The sequence below is a fragment of the Fulmarus glacialis genome, unplaced genomic scaffold, assembly GCF_000690835.1.
Source record: "Fulmarus glacialis isolate BGI_N327 unplaced genomic scaffold, ASM69083v1 scaffold16789, whole genome shotgun sequence".
Lineage (NCBI taxonomy): Eukaryota > Metazoa > Chordata > Aves > Procellariiformes > Procellariidae > Fulmarus > Fulmarus glacialis.
The window spans coordinates 2717-16636 of NW_009234035.1; the positions used below are offsets into that span (position 1 = coordinate 2717).

A 13920-nucleotide genomic window follows, 5' to 3' on the forward strand; every position below is an offset into this window, starting at 1 on the left:
TTTCTGTGTACTAGTAGAAAATCAGAAAACTCAAAGAAACCATTAATAGTTACCTTTTGAAATTGTAGAAGGATGAAAAACTAGACAGTATGGAGAAGACAGACACATGAACATTAAGAAGGTATTAACTCTAAGAAGGTATTAACTCCATATTTGCCCATGATTCATTATTTAAGTGCTATCTTTTTTTCTTTATTATTATAAGTCAAAATGTAAATGTAAGATAATATACTAAACACAAAGATTTCTGAAATAAAAGGTGGGAAGTCAAGATCAGTACAGTTACTTTTGCCTGCAAATCTTCCTGTATTTATCATTTAAGTATCAGAACATCAGTAAGTCTGTATCACAGGCAGGCATTTCAGTTCAGAGTTTCACCAGGTTGCCTGCAGTGGAGTATTTTCCGGTACTTTAAAGAGCATTAGCGGAGTATTTTCGGGTAGCCTACAACATGTATTCTTCCTATTTAAATACCTTCTTCGTCTTGCCATGCTTCAGGTCCAACTTCAGTTGCTGGTTCTGCTGCAGCAGCGACTTCATGCTGTTCTTCAGTTCAGTCACTTTAGCCTGCAGCATAAACTTATCTTTCTGAGTCACCGACAGGTCTTCCCTCACCATTTCCAACTCAGTCTTGATATTCTAAATGGGAAAAAAAGACTCAACGTGATGCAGGGAAACGGTATAAAAATTTTAGCCGCCTAATGTTTTTATCATTTTTTTTCAGTTTCCAGGAGAAACTAGAAAGAGAAACAACACATAACACTGCTATTTGAAATCAATTTGCCCTGGCAGAAAACCAGAAATTAGATAAAAAAAGTCAGTAGCCTATTTTAATGATGTAAGGTCAAGGAAATAGCTAACAGCACAGTCAAAGTAAAACTGAGAAAAGTAAAGACACTGCAAAACATATAGTGAGTAAGTTTTTATGAATAAAAATTTATAAAAAAAAGTATCAGAAAAGTATCAGCATAAGTATGCTTTTAAACAATAAAAATATTAATTATCCCCCTACAGCAATACCAGTTATCCATCAGAATCTCCACCGGCTAGATTAAATACCTGCAAGACAACTTGCATCCCTTCTAACTCCTTGTGGCTGCGCTGTTCACTCATATCCAGCTGCTGCTTAAGTGTTTCAATTTCTCTTTCTTTTCGTTCTACTTCCCACTTGAGGTCTTCCACCTACCAGGGGGCAGGGAGGGAAAAGTATCTTTAGAATTATCTATAGGTGCAATCAACAACAAAATCTGAAATTTATTATTATGTGTCACGAACACTTTCTGGTTCTAAGAAAACCTAGCAAAACTTCATTAAAAAATGCTGAATTAAAAACAAATTAAGTCATACAATGCATCATAAATAAGGATAAACACAGTAAATGTGCAGTTTTTACCTCTTGGCTTACTACAGGCTGTTCACTAAGCTTGTCGTCCAGTTTTTTCTGCAGAAGTTGGAGCTGAGACCTGGCTTCTGCCAGCTCTTGCTGAAACTGTGATACCTCCTGGGAATGTTTTTCATCCTCTACCCTGCACAGCAGAATTAACAGACACAGCAGTTATTCAGTCTGTCCTTTAAATCAAGTACTTCACTGGGTTAGCTTTGTAACCATAAATGACATGACAGCGCATGGAACCCGGTTAGTTATAGCTTTGACTGAAGACTTTGCCAACACATTCACAGCAAGAGTTAAATCACAAAAAGATTTGATATGAGACAGATGCATGAATATATCATTAAGTACTGGGGCGGGGGGGGGAGGGAATCCCTGAGCACTGGTAGTAGTCCAGTTACAAACAATAGATTATGCAGTAAAAAAACAAACAAACAAACCAAAAAACCTGTCAGCAATTTTGCTTTTGTTTTAGGAGGAATAGGGTTAACCTTATATCCACGCTCATGTAGGTCTGACAACTTCTTATAATTTAAGAAAATATCGTCTATACAAGAAAACAAATTGAATTTGAATATATTGTGGAATATATTCAACAATCAAATTCATCCTCCATGTAGTTCCTCAGGGATGTGAAAGAGAGAAGAATAATAGGATATATATGAAGTGTTAATCCTTCCTAGTAACATGAAATAGTAGAAATCTGTGTTGAAACTGTAAAAAAAGCAGATGGTAAAGCCTAAATACAGCGCATTTCAGGTCTAATTATGAAGAGACAGAAAAATGCAAGTATTCGCCTAGAGTCCAAACATGCATCTTATGGTCAGGCTCAGCTGGGGTACATTTCAACATAATCTACTCCAGAATGGCAAAACCAAAAATTCACTAATGTATGGATTTTTCAGAGGATTTTTTTAATTTACTATTCTCTAAGAATTTGGACATTTACTTACTGCAGTTTGTCCACTTCAACCTGAAGGGCTTGGACAAGCAGTTCTTTGGCATGTAGCTCTTTCTTGATTTCACTGAGCTCAAGCACAGCAGCTCTGTAATGACGGCGGTTATGCGCTGCATCCGCTTTGGCTGCTGCTTCCTACAAGAAAAAAAAAGATGCAATTTTTCTTTGTTTTATCACTGTAGGTTAATCATAAAGAGAGCTAGACTAAAGGGGTACAAAACAAATCAAGAAGGAAGTTGTGCAGCTGTTAACACTTCTCTTTTTGTCTAAAAAAGTTATTATTAGTGTTGTTATCCTTATTAATGCTAATGGCGGTTAATAACTATATATAATAGAAGAAGCACGTTTGTCAGGCTGCTTCTTCATTGTGAATTTTTGGATGAAGTATCATTACTTCAGGATATGTCCCGTGCATTACAAGTCATAATGGAACCTTCCTGGTAGTCAGTGAGTACGCTTAACACAGGGCACAACAGAAAAGACATCTTTCAGCTACTGGCCATCATGACAGAGACCCTGCAGTATGTTATAAAGCATAGATTTTGTTTCAAGCTACTTTTCAAATACTTTACATTTAAATCACCTTTTAAGTAAATAAAACAAAAGATGAGCCATTACCTGCTTCTTAAGGTCTTTAACTTTTGACTTTTCTTTCTCTAAGGAAGCCTGTAAAGCTTGAATAAGTTGTTGCATTTGCTGATCCTCTTCCTCCTTCCGCTTTAGGACTGCCTGAACCTGTATCACATCACAAAAACAAATGCACATTTTGTGAGGGCTCACTGGAAGACCAGAAATGCCAGTAAAGGAAATATAAACACAAGCCAAGGCAGGGATCGCAAAACTTCTCTCTGCTGCTCACTGATAACTCTTTCCTCATGGTACCCTTCAACCTTAAAAGCAGCTATGGTTAAGTGGTAGCTCATTGCCTATATTCCCATTTGCTTATACCCCATGAATATATTACTATTGGCATAAAAATAATTCATCTCAATAAATCCGTATGTAACACACTTTGTATGTTCCAACTAATTTAAGTGAGCCACACTTTCACTATTGCAAATATTTTAATGTGATTTGTTTTTTTCCAAAAGAAACAGCTCTGTTTAGGGCAAAGTATCATTTCTGATCTCTTGTTTAGCCCCCTATATTACTGCTGTTACACAACACACGGGAGAAAATGCACCAACTTTGTATGATATGTGTGAAGACTTCTACATCTTATCATCAGAAATATAAGCTAATTCCTTTCTGAAGATATTATATCAAAAGGTCAAATACCTGCAGATTCAGTTGTACCAAGTCTGCCTCTCTTCTTGCTAATGCTGTTTCTAGGATATTGTTGTGCTCCCGCAAAGCAGCGTTGGACTGACTAAGACCTGTAAGTTTTCCACGTTCGTGCTCCAGTTCAAGGGCCAACTTCTTATTAATTTCTTCTAAACGTTTTATCTTCCTCCTGAAGCCTCTAGATTCCTGAAGCTACAGCCAAAGAGAGAAGAGAAAAAAAAAAAAAAAAAAAAAAAAAAAATCAAACATACAAACCCAAACAACTCCAGATTACTACCACAAAAAAATTGTGAGCTAAACTCATTAAGCGTCTTGCTTTCCTAGAGTGGGATTTCTTTTTTTTTCCTTTTTTAAATGAATACTTCAAAGTAAGTTCAGTTAGGTATTTTTTCCTTTTGGAAGACTAAAATGCTTGCCTATAAAGCAGAATCCAGAGTACTGTTAGGTGTAGATCCGGAGTAGTTGACATATATAATTTTTTGTGCGACTCTACAACTGAACACCACTACCCTGCCCTCAAAATCACTGAGCATCCATGATTCCAAATAGTTTCAAAAGATAATGATTCATCATCCTCACCGTCTCATGACCAGACACAGCTGGTATCTAATATAGGAACTACTTTTCTCTCTCATCTTGTTTTCCCCTATACAACAGTGATTCATGAAACAATGAAGAACCAGCACAGGGCAGCAAAATTAGCAAGTGTCACTGACATGATGTTTCCTATGTAAGATTCTGATTTCCTGCACTGTTGGAATAAAATTATGGTACTAAAATTTCTCCCTGCCTCTCAGGCACTTTATACTGTCACCGTGTCATCTACCATGCAAATTCAAGCAATCACCTCATCCTCAAGTTCCAGCACTTTCTCTCTGTATTCTTCTAGCTCCTGGCTGGTAAGTGAAATTACTTCTTGCAGCTCTTTTTCCAGCATCAACTTACTGCTGCTAACAGCTTGCAATTCTGTCTCCAGAGCTTGAATCCTTTCCTAAAGACAAAGGGATGACAAGCATGATTAATGTATCACCAATCTACAGGAGTAATTTTGTTTTTTGTTAAAAAGCCTACTTCTCTAGCAAATATTAAATGAGGTGCTAGTGCTTAATGTAAAGGTCTTGCTCAGAGCTTTCGACCCTTGCATCCAGCTACTGCTGTTAGTGTATTTGGTATCTTGCTCCGTTGGTCCAAGGAATTAAGAGGTTACTCCAGTAAATTAATTTTCTTATCACAGGCATAACATACATGACTAAGTTATGGCTACCCTGAAGAACTTCTAAATGTCAGTGAGAAAAAAGCAGCTAGAGTTAGAATTTTGGAAAATCTTTTGGAAAATCTTTAGATGCTGAGCCTTTAAAAAAAAAAAAAACAAACAAACACCAACAAACAAAAAAACAAAAACATGAAAAAACAAACCAACAATAAAAATTAGTCAGGAAATTTAGCACTAAGCCTGATCATCCTTTTGAGCTTGGATTACAATGGGTATCCTGAAAGATACAAGTAAAATTAAAAAAACAAACAAAAAAAAAACCCCCAAAAAACCCAACCAACACCACCAACCAAACCAAAGCTTGCCAAATCACCTCCCTCAAATGTAGTTAAGGAAATTCTCAGTGCTCAGAACACTGATACCGTGTTCTTATCTAGCTTTATATTCCAAATATTTTCATCACTTCAGGGTAAAATAGTATTTCAAGACTTATATTTAATAACAAGATAGCTCTATCTTGTACTAACAATGTTAAAAGACATCTGCGTACTTGAGCAATCTGGTTGTTTCCACCATCAGTGATTTGTGCTTTTAGTTTGCTCAACTCTGCTTCAGCAGATTCCTTTGCAGCAAGCGATTCCTGTAGCCGACGACTAAGAATGCTGACTGCATTCTCATAGGCTTTATGTTTTGCTTTCATCTCTTTCTGAGCACTTGTCAGATCTGACCCTAGACGCTTCATTTTCTGTTTCTGCTCAGTAATGGCCCTAGAGTGAAAGGAAAACCAAAACATCAGGTAAAAACCAAAAACTGCCTGAAAACAGTACTAAAAGATTAATTTTTCACATGGCCCAACAAAAAACAACATCCACTTCTCTCCTCTTGCTCCAGAGTCACCCACCTCATCAGAGAAAGCCATCAGGTTGGTAAGGTACAATTTGGCCCTCTGCAAGACAATATCTTTAAGACTCTTAATAACATTCTAAGAAAATACTTACGGTAATTAAGAGGTCTCTGTCAGAATTACTAAAACTCCAATATGAAAGAATATATGCTACTGTCTCTAAAAATAACACAGAATTTAGAGCAAGAATCCAGTCTAATCTGAGATCCTTGGTGGATATGTCAGGTATCATAAAAACCCTGTGATCACCAGTGGGGGGAAAAAAAAAAGTGGTTCTCATTAATGCCAACACTCTAGCCAGCCAAGGCTAAAATTCAATGAACGGTAATTAGGATTAGCTCCAGTATGTGCGTTGTATGGCAGAGACTGGTGGTTAAAAGCATACGTGAATCAGAGGAGAAGCTGCAACTCCTGTGTAGCATGCAATCAACACTTTGCCATGGATATGACTCTATGACTATTTAAATTTCCCAAAGGAAAGACTAGGGAATAGGAAAAAACTGATTGCTAAAAAGGTGAATACGAAAAACAAATGCTGTAGTTCTTTTTTCTGTGCTAAAAGAACACTTACTTTTTTGCTTCTTCTTGCATTTCTTCTACTTGTTGTTTTAATGCCTGATTTGCCTCAGCAAGAGATGCCATTTGTTCCTTATCAAACTGCAAAGACTTAATAGGAAGGAAAAAAGCACTCATGAGAGAAGAACAAAAGCATGTTTGCTGTATGTTCGATTATAAAAGAATAAGCATGAAATTTCAAAATTACTTCCATCTCTAAGTATAAACTGTTCCAAGGTTCTCCATCTCCTTTCTCTTTCCTTTTTATTTCTTCCCTCTGTGGCCACCACCATAACATGTATGAACAGTGTTCTAGTTTGGTCTTTGCCCTCAGATGGAGCTCGCTTTGGGACCAAGGAAACTGCTTCCACATCACACCTCTACCGCTCTTGTAGCGTGATTCTCCACACTTACTTACAGGAGATATTAATAAGCAGTCATGTATTTACAGAATGTTGGTAGGTATATGCTCAAATGTATAGACAATATTAAATATGTAAACAAGAACCTTAACTTGCAGGTGGTCATTCTCTTTATTTCCAAAGTTAATAGAAATAGCAATGAATCCTGGATGTGACACTCTCAAAGTCCAAAGCTTAACACCTTCCATACCTGTAGGCGTGTTTCCATATCGTCTCGTTCTTTCTGCACTGACTGAAGATGATTTTCTATTTCCACCATCTGCTGGTGAACCTGAGATACTTCCTTCTGTAGTTTCGAATGTTCAGATTCAAGTGACTGTTTTTCAACTTGAATTTTCAGTAGCTCTCGTTTTAAGTCTTTCACTTCTGAGTCCAGCCGCTTCTTTGTAGCTTTCAGTTCGCTAATCAGCTGGTCCTTAGAACTTGCATCTCTTCGATAAGCTTCCACCATTACCTTGGACACAAGAGATTCAAGAGGACAATGTCACCTCTGTTACAGCTTTACAAATTTAAGAGTAATTTACTATAAAGTATGTACTGATATTCTTTTAATTTGGGGGGAGGGGTGTGTGTCAAAGACTACAAACCAGCATCATCTTTTGTAACATATTTACTCTGGTTCAAAAACTTTCATGTAAGCTCAGATATCAAAATACCACTATATATCAGCAGTTCATAAAAAAAACTCTGAGTAAGAGCATTTATAGCAATATGGGATACTCTTCTTCATGTTCTTTATGGAACTGCACTAATTATGTGCCTTTTTTTTTTTTTAAACTAATTGTAAAAAATTGTAAAAAATCCCGTGCACACAATTAATAACTTTTGCCATGAGAGGAGGGCTTAACTGTGACTGACAGTTTAAACAGCCTTCCCAAACTTAAACCTAACAAGTTAAAACAACCTTTGGCATTAGGTTAATAAGCAATCAAGCAGTAAATTAATGGTGCCACCCTATACATAAGACACATACATGTGCAACACTAATGACGTATCAATTTCAAATTAATGTTTCAAAACTGTGTAAATTCAGAATAAAGTTTGCAATAAAGCACTTATTTTCAATCTAATTACCGAAGCAACTATTGTTTTTCAAAGCCACAGGAAAACGAAAACACTTGAAGATTTTCATGAGTGCTTTTGCAAAAGCAAACCTAGTATCAACAAACCAGAGAGAGATTTTATATGGTGGATCATTTGGCAAGCTCCCTGAAGTCCAATGAAAGCATGAATTGGTTGGTGGTCTGCTTTTACGTTACAGGTAAAAATTTAACTGTACGAAATACAGAAACTGTGTAATTATGTCACAAAGTTCTTTGATACAGAAAATTGATTCAAATGTACTCACAAACCCCTGAGAAGTGCATGCCTTCACTGTAAAAAAAGCATATTCCTTTGTTTTATGTCTTTGAAATAGTTTGCTTTTGCTTACCTTCTGCTGCAGGAACTGTTCCTTCACTTTTTGAACCTGTTTTTTAAGGCTGGCATTTTCTTGTTGCAGATTTTCTACCTGCCAGAGGGAAAAAAAGGAAACACGTTGCTTCACATGGCAAATGTCATATTCTTTGTTATTTCAAGCAGTAACAGTATCTTTTGCTATGCTTGTACCAATTGCCTAATCTAATGAGGATCCTGTTTCTGACTAGGCATTTTCAATGGCACTGTTAGATAACACAACGTTTTATACAGAAATACATTCACAAAGGTCATCACATAGTGAGCCCTGTCAACCCTCAGAATGCATTAAGTCCCCTTATCCTGCCATTAAAGCTTTAGTATGCATCATTAGTGTACAGATGTTGTATCCGGATGGCACCTGTTCACACTACATGATCAAATGAAGAAACCAGTTGGTTCTTTGAAGGAAAAAACCCAATCTTTACGTTAAATATATTTCCATAGTTCTTCAATACTTCTATTGGTAATACTATCAAGTCCCATTATTATCTTCAAAAGAAATCTGTAAAGATTACCAGGAACTCATCATTACCAGGACTCAATAAGAAAGCTCTTCCTATAGAGCTTGGATGCTCTAAAAGATACAGAACATACATGACTATCAAACTAAGGTGTGAAAGGAAGAGTCACAATAATTTAAAGCAGTCACAAAAAGAATAAGGATATGCATTAGGCTTGATCTTGTAAAATAGTTCATTGACTAGAAAAAAGCCTCAGTTGGTACACAGCAATATGCAAAAGCAAACCCTGGTACACTGTTTCAAGAGAAAAGGCACAATTAAACATGACCAAATTACTGCATAAGGAAGATGTTTGGCCCACAATGCCACACAAAAAGGAGCACACCCAAAAATTACCTCAAAAAATGTGATCTGTACTCAAAATTATTGCGTTTTAAAACCGGTAGATTTTAGAAAGATGGTGGCTCTTGGAAACAGACAGAACAAGATCAATTAACCTCAGCCTCCCATCCCATACCACACAAATGCATAAACGCATATAGAGAGGGATATTAAGCTGTAAGCTCACCAATGATGTAACAGGATGTAAAGTGTCAGATGGTCTACCAACAGGGAAAAATGACAGAACTGATTAAAATAGTCCCACTAGCTGAATCTCGCAACTACACACGTATACAAACTCACGGGTACCAATCTCCTCTCATGCAATTGGCTCCATCATGTTCCTGTGCCTATACTTCCCTGCAACAGCTACTTTAAATACGATACTTTTAGGGATTTGTTACCTGGCTTGACTTGATTGCCATTTCTTGCCTCAGTTGTTCCAAGATCTGTGACGCTACTTCAGTATCTTCTCCAAGGCGCATTGCTCCTTCGTCAAGTTGCTCTTTGCTTGCTTTTGCTGCCTGCAGAGCTACTTCCAAGACAATCTTCTCATTCTGCAAATACTGGATCATGTCATCTTTAGAAGTAGCGTCACTTTGGAACTCTTCTAATCTGGCCTTCAGTTCATCATACTGTGTTTGCAGGTCATCCAGGGACTGCTCTTTGGTGTGCAGTGTCTCTTGGGTCAGAGTGAATTGCTTCATTAGGTCTAGGTGTTCTTGCTGTAAAGATTCAAGCTGCAGATCTCGCTGATGCAAAGTCAACTTGACCTGAGAAGATATATTTTAAAGTTAAATTAATACAAAATTAATGTTATCTTTGCAAATGCACTCCAATCAAAATAAAATTTTTTAACTAATATTTTAGCTTCCAGGAGAAAATAGCAGAAGGTGAAAATATTTTTTAACTTTCCTAGGCCACTTCTTCTATTTGCTCTATTAATTGCATTGATTGCCTTCTGCAGCATCTGTAATCTTACAGGCTAAGCAATGACCAGAATGACAAACCTAAAATATTTCTAAGTAAGATTCACAGTATTCTAAATTTTTATTTGTGTCCACAGTACATATGCCAGGTAAATTCAGTGTTATTAACGATAATGCCATATAATTACATGGAATATAAGACTGAGCTATCAGATACTTCATCTCATTCCAGCCCTTGACATGCTGCCTTCGTAATGCTATAAGGTTAAAGCAGGACTCTGTAATGAAGTGCACATTTATTACGCTGTAAGTGTATATGATGATATCCTGACTGCCTAACAACTTTGAACATGGATCTATGCTTCTTGTCTATACTTAGAATAATCACATACTGTATTCACCAAAAAAACCCCAACATCTACAAGACAGTAGTTCTGAAATTTCAAAAAAGTACTGTTACTGAGATGGTTAAAAAAAAAGGGAACCTTTTCACCTGGGACAGAGTGACTTTGATATGGCCTTCATTTTTCCAGCAACCTTTCAGGTTTTAAAAAAGTTTAGAGCTTAGGATTTATTTACTATTGCCTTTTCAGCCAAATAAGCATTTCCCTTGAAACCCTTGGGAAGTCACCTAACAAGAGTCTACCTGTTCCAATTCTTGCTCCAACGTTGCTGCAGAATCAGCCATTTTCTGAAGATGTTCTTTCTCATCCTCAAACTCGTCTAGTTTTCTCTGCAAGTCTTCTTCCACCATGGTTTTAGCCTCCTGGATCTGCATGAAGGCAGCTTCTTGATCTAACATGTCAGCCTGCACAGAAAAAGCAAGGAATCAGCTTTTACAATTTCCATGGAGGAGGAGGGGCGGGGAGGAAAATTTAAAAAAAAAAAAAAAAGTTAAAGAAAATTTCTAGACAAAAGATACAAGCAAAAATAATTCTGATGTCTGCCTTACACACCTGTACGTCTTTACTGAAGTCACCCATTCATATGCTTAAGACACCTTAGAATAACAGTGAATGTCTTGTATACTTGTGATAATCAGAATTCCTCTTAATACCATATCCTTTCTAAATTGATGAAATTGACGTAAAGAAAAAGAATCTTTATTAAAATTAAGCTGTTTGGAAAAATTCTGAAACAAAAGAGATTCCTTGGATGCTGTAGCTCCGTGAAATAGCAATTCCTGTCATTTACACAACCGCTATTAGTATCACCGGAGATGGGGTGCTTCCACTGACCTGCTGCTTTACTGCCCTTTGGGACTTAGAAGCAGGAACGTCACTGAAATTCAATGAGATTTAAGGTTCTAAGTACTTTGAAAGTGAGCGTATTACACTCTTCAGATTTTACCCATCTTTTCTTACTGGAGGGCAGAAAGTACAAACCTGAGTACTGAGCAATTTCACACACTTAAGAAGCACTTTACTGACTTAGTTTAACTTCCAATTAAGTTTTCTCTTGAAAAAGTTCATGAATGGGCAAAGGAGAACACTTACATCCACCTTTAAAATTCCATTAAAAACAAATACCAGAGCTGAAAATGCAAGTATCATCCTGGAATGGGAAACATACGGCTTTGCTCCCTCTTACTGTTTGTAACGTCATGCGAATTTATTTGCTCGGAAATATTTACTGTTTTTATAATGCAGCGTTTGAATCAATTCATAAGAATTCTATGTTACTTTGCTGGAATAGCCTTGAGTTTGCAGAACCTAAATACACAACCTAAGCAGAACATAATTCATGAAGAACACCTACAACCCTACCTCAATATTTTGCAGCTGTGCTGCAATACGTTCCTTTTCTTTAATGGATCTGTGCTGGGTTTCAGTCAGCTGCTGAGACAGTGCCACATTCTCTAGTTTGAGATGTTCCAACACACCTGCTTGGGTCATCTGCCCAGCCTAAAGGAAGGAAAAAATAATCACAGATTAATACAAACAGTCAAAATTTGGCCAACAAATTTAAGAGTTTCAGGAAAAAAAAAAAATCACATGGAAGCTATCCGTGCCTCGTCTCAGCTACTACTTTCATGGCACTACAGATCTTCATCCACAGAAGGCAAGAGCTTTGGTTAAATTTATGCCTCAGCATTAACTTGAACTAACACCTCATGATGAAAAACAAAACCACCATCCCTGCCTACTCTCCACCTGAAGAATACACAAGTGAGACCGGCTCCCTTGTCGGAGCTCATTAACAATGTCCTCTGGATAAAACTGACATAAAAAAGAACAGATGCTCAGTCCTCCCATATGCAAGTAAATCATAATACCTGTATATTGGCCATCTCACTCTGCAGCCTGACACGGGCCTCCTGTGCTAGTACAAGCTGCTGCTGGTACCACTGCCGCACATTTTGGAGCGATGTGATTTCTGTCTCAGACGCCTTTAGCTTATTGGTCAGTGTGGTCCGTTCCAACTGCACCTTCTGAAGCTGGTTCTGTAAGGAAGCCAACTGCTGTCGCAGATCATGAACTAGAAAAAGAAAAAGAAAGAACTTGGACTAGCACACTCCATTGTTCTATTTTTAGGCACACATTTTCAAGGATTATTGCTTTATTCATAGCTTTTTCTTTTTTTCTTTCTTTTTGAACAAAAAAAATATATGCCTAATTATATAAAGATTGGCTTTTCCTGCAAACGTGAGGGGAAGTGCTAGAATCCAAAGTATCAGGTCATAAGCAGAATAAAATTAAAACAAATGAATCATTTCTATAAGCATTCATAGTTCTTAGAGACAGAAAATAAGAACTAATTAAAAATCAGGAAGCAGGTATCCTGACATGTAGAGTCATCATTACAAACTAATATTTGTACAATTTTCTAAAAACCATTAGTCCACTGTCAAACAGTTACTAGACTAAATATTTATGCCTCCCTCTCCAAGCTGGCAGTGGCAGCTTGCAAATTGCGACACTTCCGTGACACAAAATAAAAACCAATCATCTTAAAATTCAGACCATTTTATTAATATGACATCAATGAAACACAGATTAAAATTCCTTCTTCCTGGACTTCAGAATTATGTTGAAATAAAATGATATATGGAATAACAAATTTTAAAGATTGACATTTACATCATCCCACCTGTGCTGTCTCTGGTGAGAACATTTTTTTGCATATCTTCAACCTTCCGCAGGAGTCTTTGGTACTGCTCCTCTGCTAACTGCAAATCATTATTTGAAGAAGCCAAACTAGCATTCTTTGCTTCCAAGGTATTTTGCAGGTCAGCCATTGCTCGTTCCAGATCCCAGCAAGACTGCTTTAATGTGGCCACTTCTGAGCTCAGAGATTCCTGCTTCTGCTGGCTGTTTTGGCTGTGCTCCATCTGTGCCTGAAGCTTCATGTTCAAAGCTGCAAGTTGGGCTTGTAGCTCAGTCTTCTCTTTGAGAGCCTGAATGTGCCCAGAAAATCAAAATACAGAAATCTTAAGAGAAAATACATTAATGGCTGACTAAAGAAGATGCCCAGCAAAATGGCTTTGCTAAGGCAAAGACCACTTGCTTGTAAAAAATTATTTTTTAAAGTGACATCTCACCTAGCAGGTATTTCAAATAGTCAAAGAAAATACAGAGGAAAGCACAGACAAGACATATAGCGTTATATGTCAGTAACCATGTCAGGATTTTTAATAAGACACGTGTTTCCACACTTTAAGGAAGAATGCTTTCTATTATATGTGTTATACCATCAATCAATACAAAGAGAAAATACAGCTATATAGACATTGCTAGCATTACTCTGGATTTATCATCTCTCTTTTAATTTGACTTTTAAAAAAAAAAAACAAAAACTTTTTTTTAAAGCCTTTGAAGACTTTACTAACTTTGTATTTATCCTCTTAAGCATCTGCATTGGGTTTGCATGGCAAGGTTTTTGTAGCGGGGGAGTTACAGGGGTGGCTTCTGTGAGAAGCTGCTAGAAGCTTCCCCTATGTTCAATAGAGACAATGCAAGCCGGCT

At 37.0% G+C, this 13920-nt stretch overlaps 1 protein-coding gene across 1 annotated transcript in view; it reads right to left on the reverse strand.

The window, feature by feature from the left end:
* LOC104082411 (golgin subfamily A member 3-like) overlaps positions 1 to 13920 on the reverse strand; it is a 24508-nt gene that overhangs the window by 1951 nt on the left and 8637 nt on the right. Inside the window, 16 exon segments of the mRNA XM_009585531.1 lie at positions 475 to 639; positions 1060 to 1182; positions 1394 to 1526; positions 2344 to 2483; positions 2967 to 3083; positions 3627 to 3824; positions 4480 to 4642; positions 5406 to 5612; positions 6321 to 6415; positions 6917 to 7180; positions 8159 to 8236; positions 9431 to 9799; positions 10602 to 10763; positions 11722 to 11859; positions 12231 to 12433; positions 13046 to 13352. Of these exon segments, the coding sequence (XP_009583826.1) occupies positions 475 to 639; positions 1060 to 1182; positions 1394 to 1526; positions 2344 to 2483; positions 2967 to 3083; positions 3627 to 3824; positions 4480 to 4642; positions 5406 to 5612; positions 6321 to 6415; positions 6917 to 7180; positions 8159 to 8236; positions 9431 to 9799; positions 10602 to 10763; positions 11722 to 11859; positions 12231 to 12433; positions 13046 to 13352 (2862 nt within the window).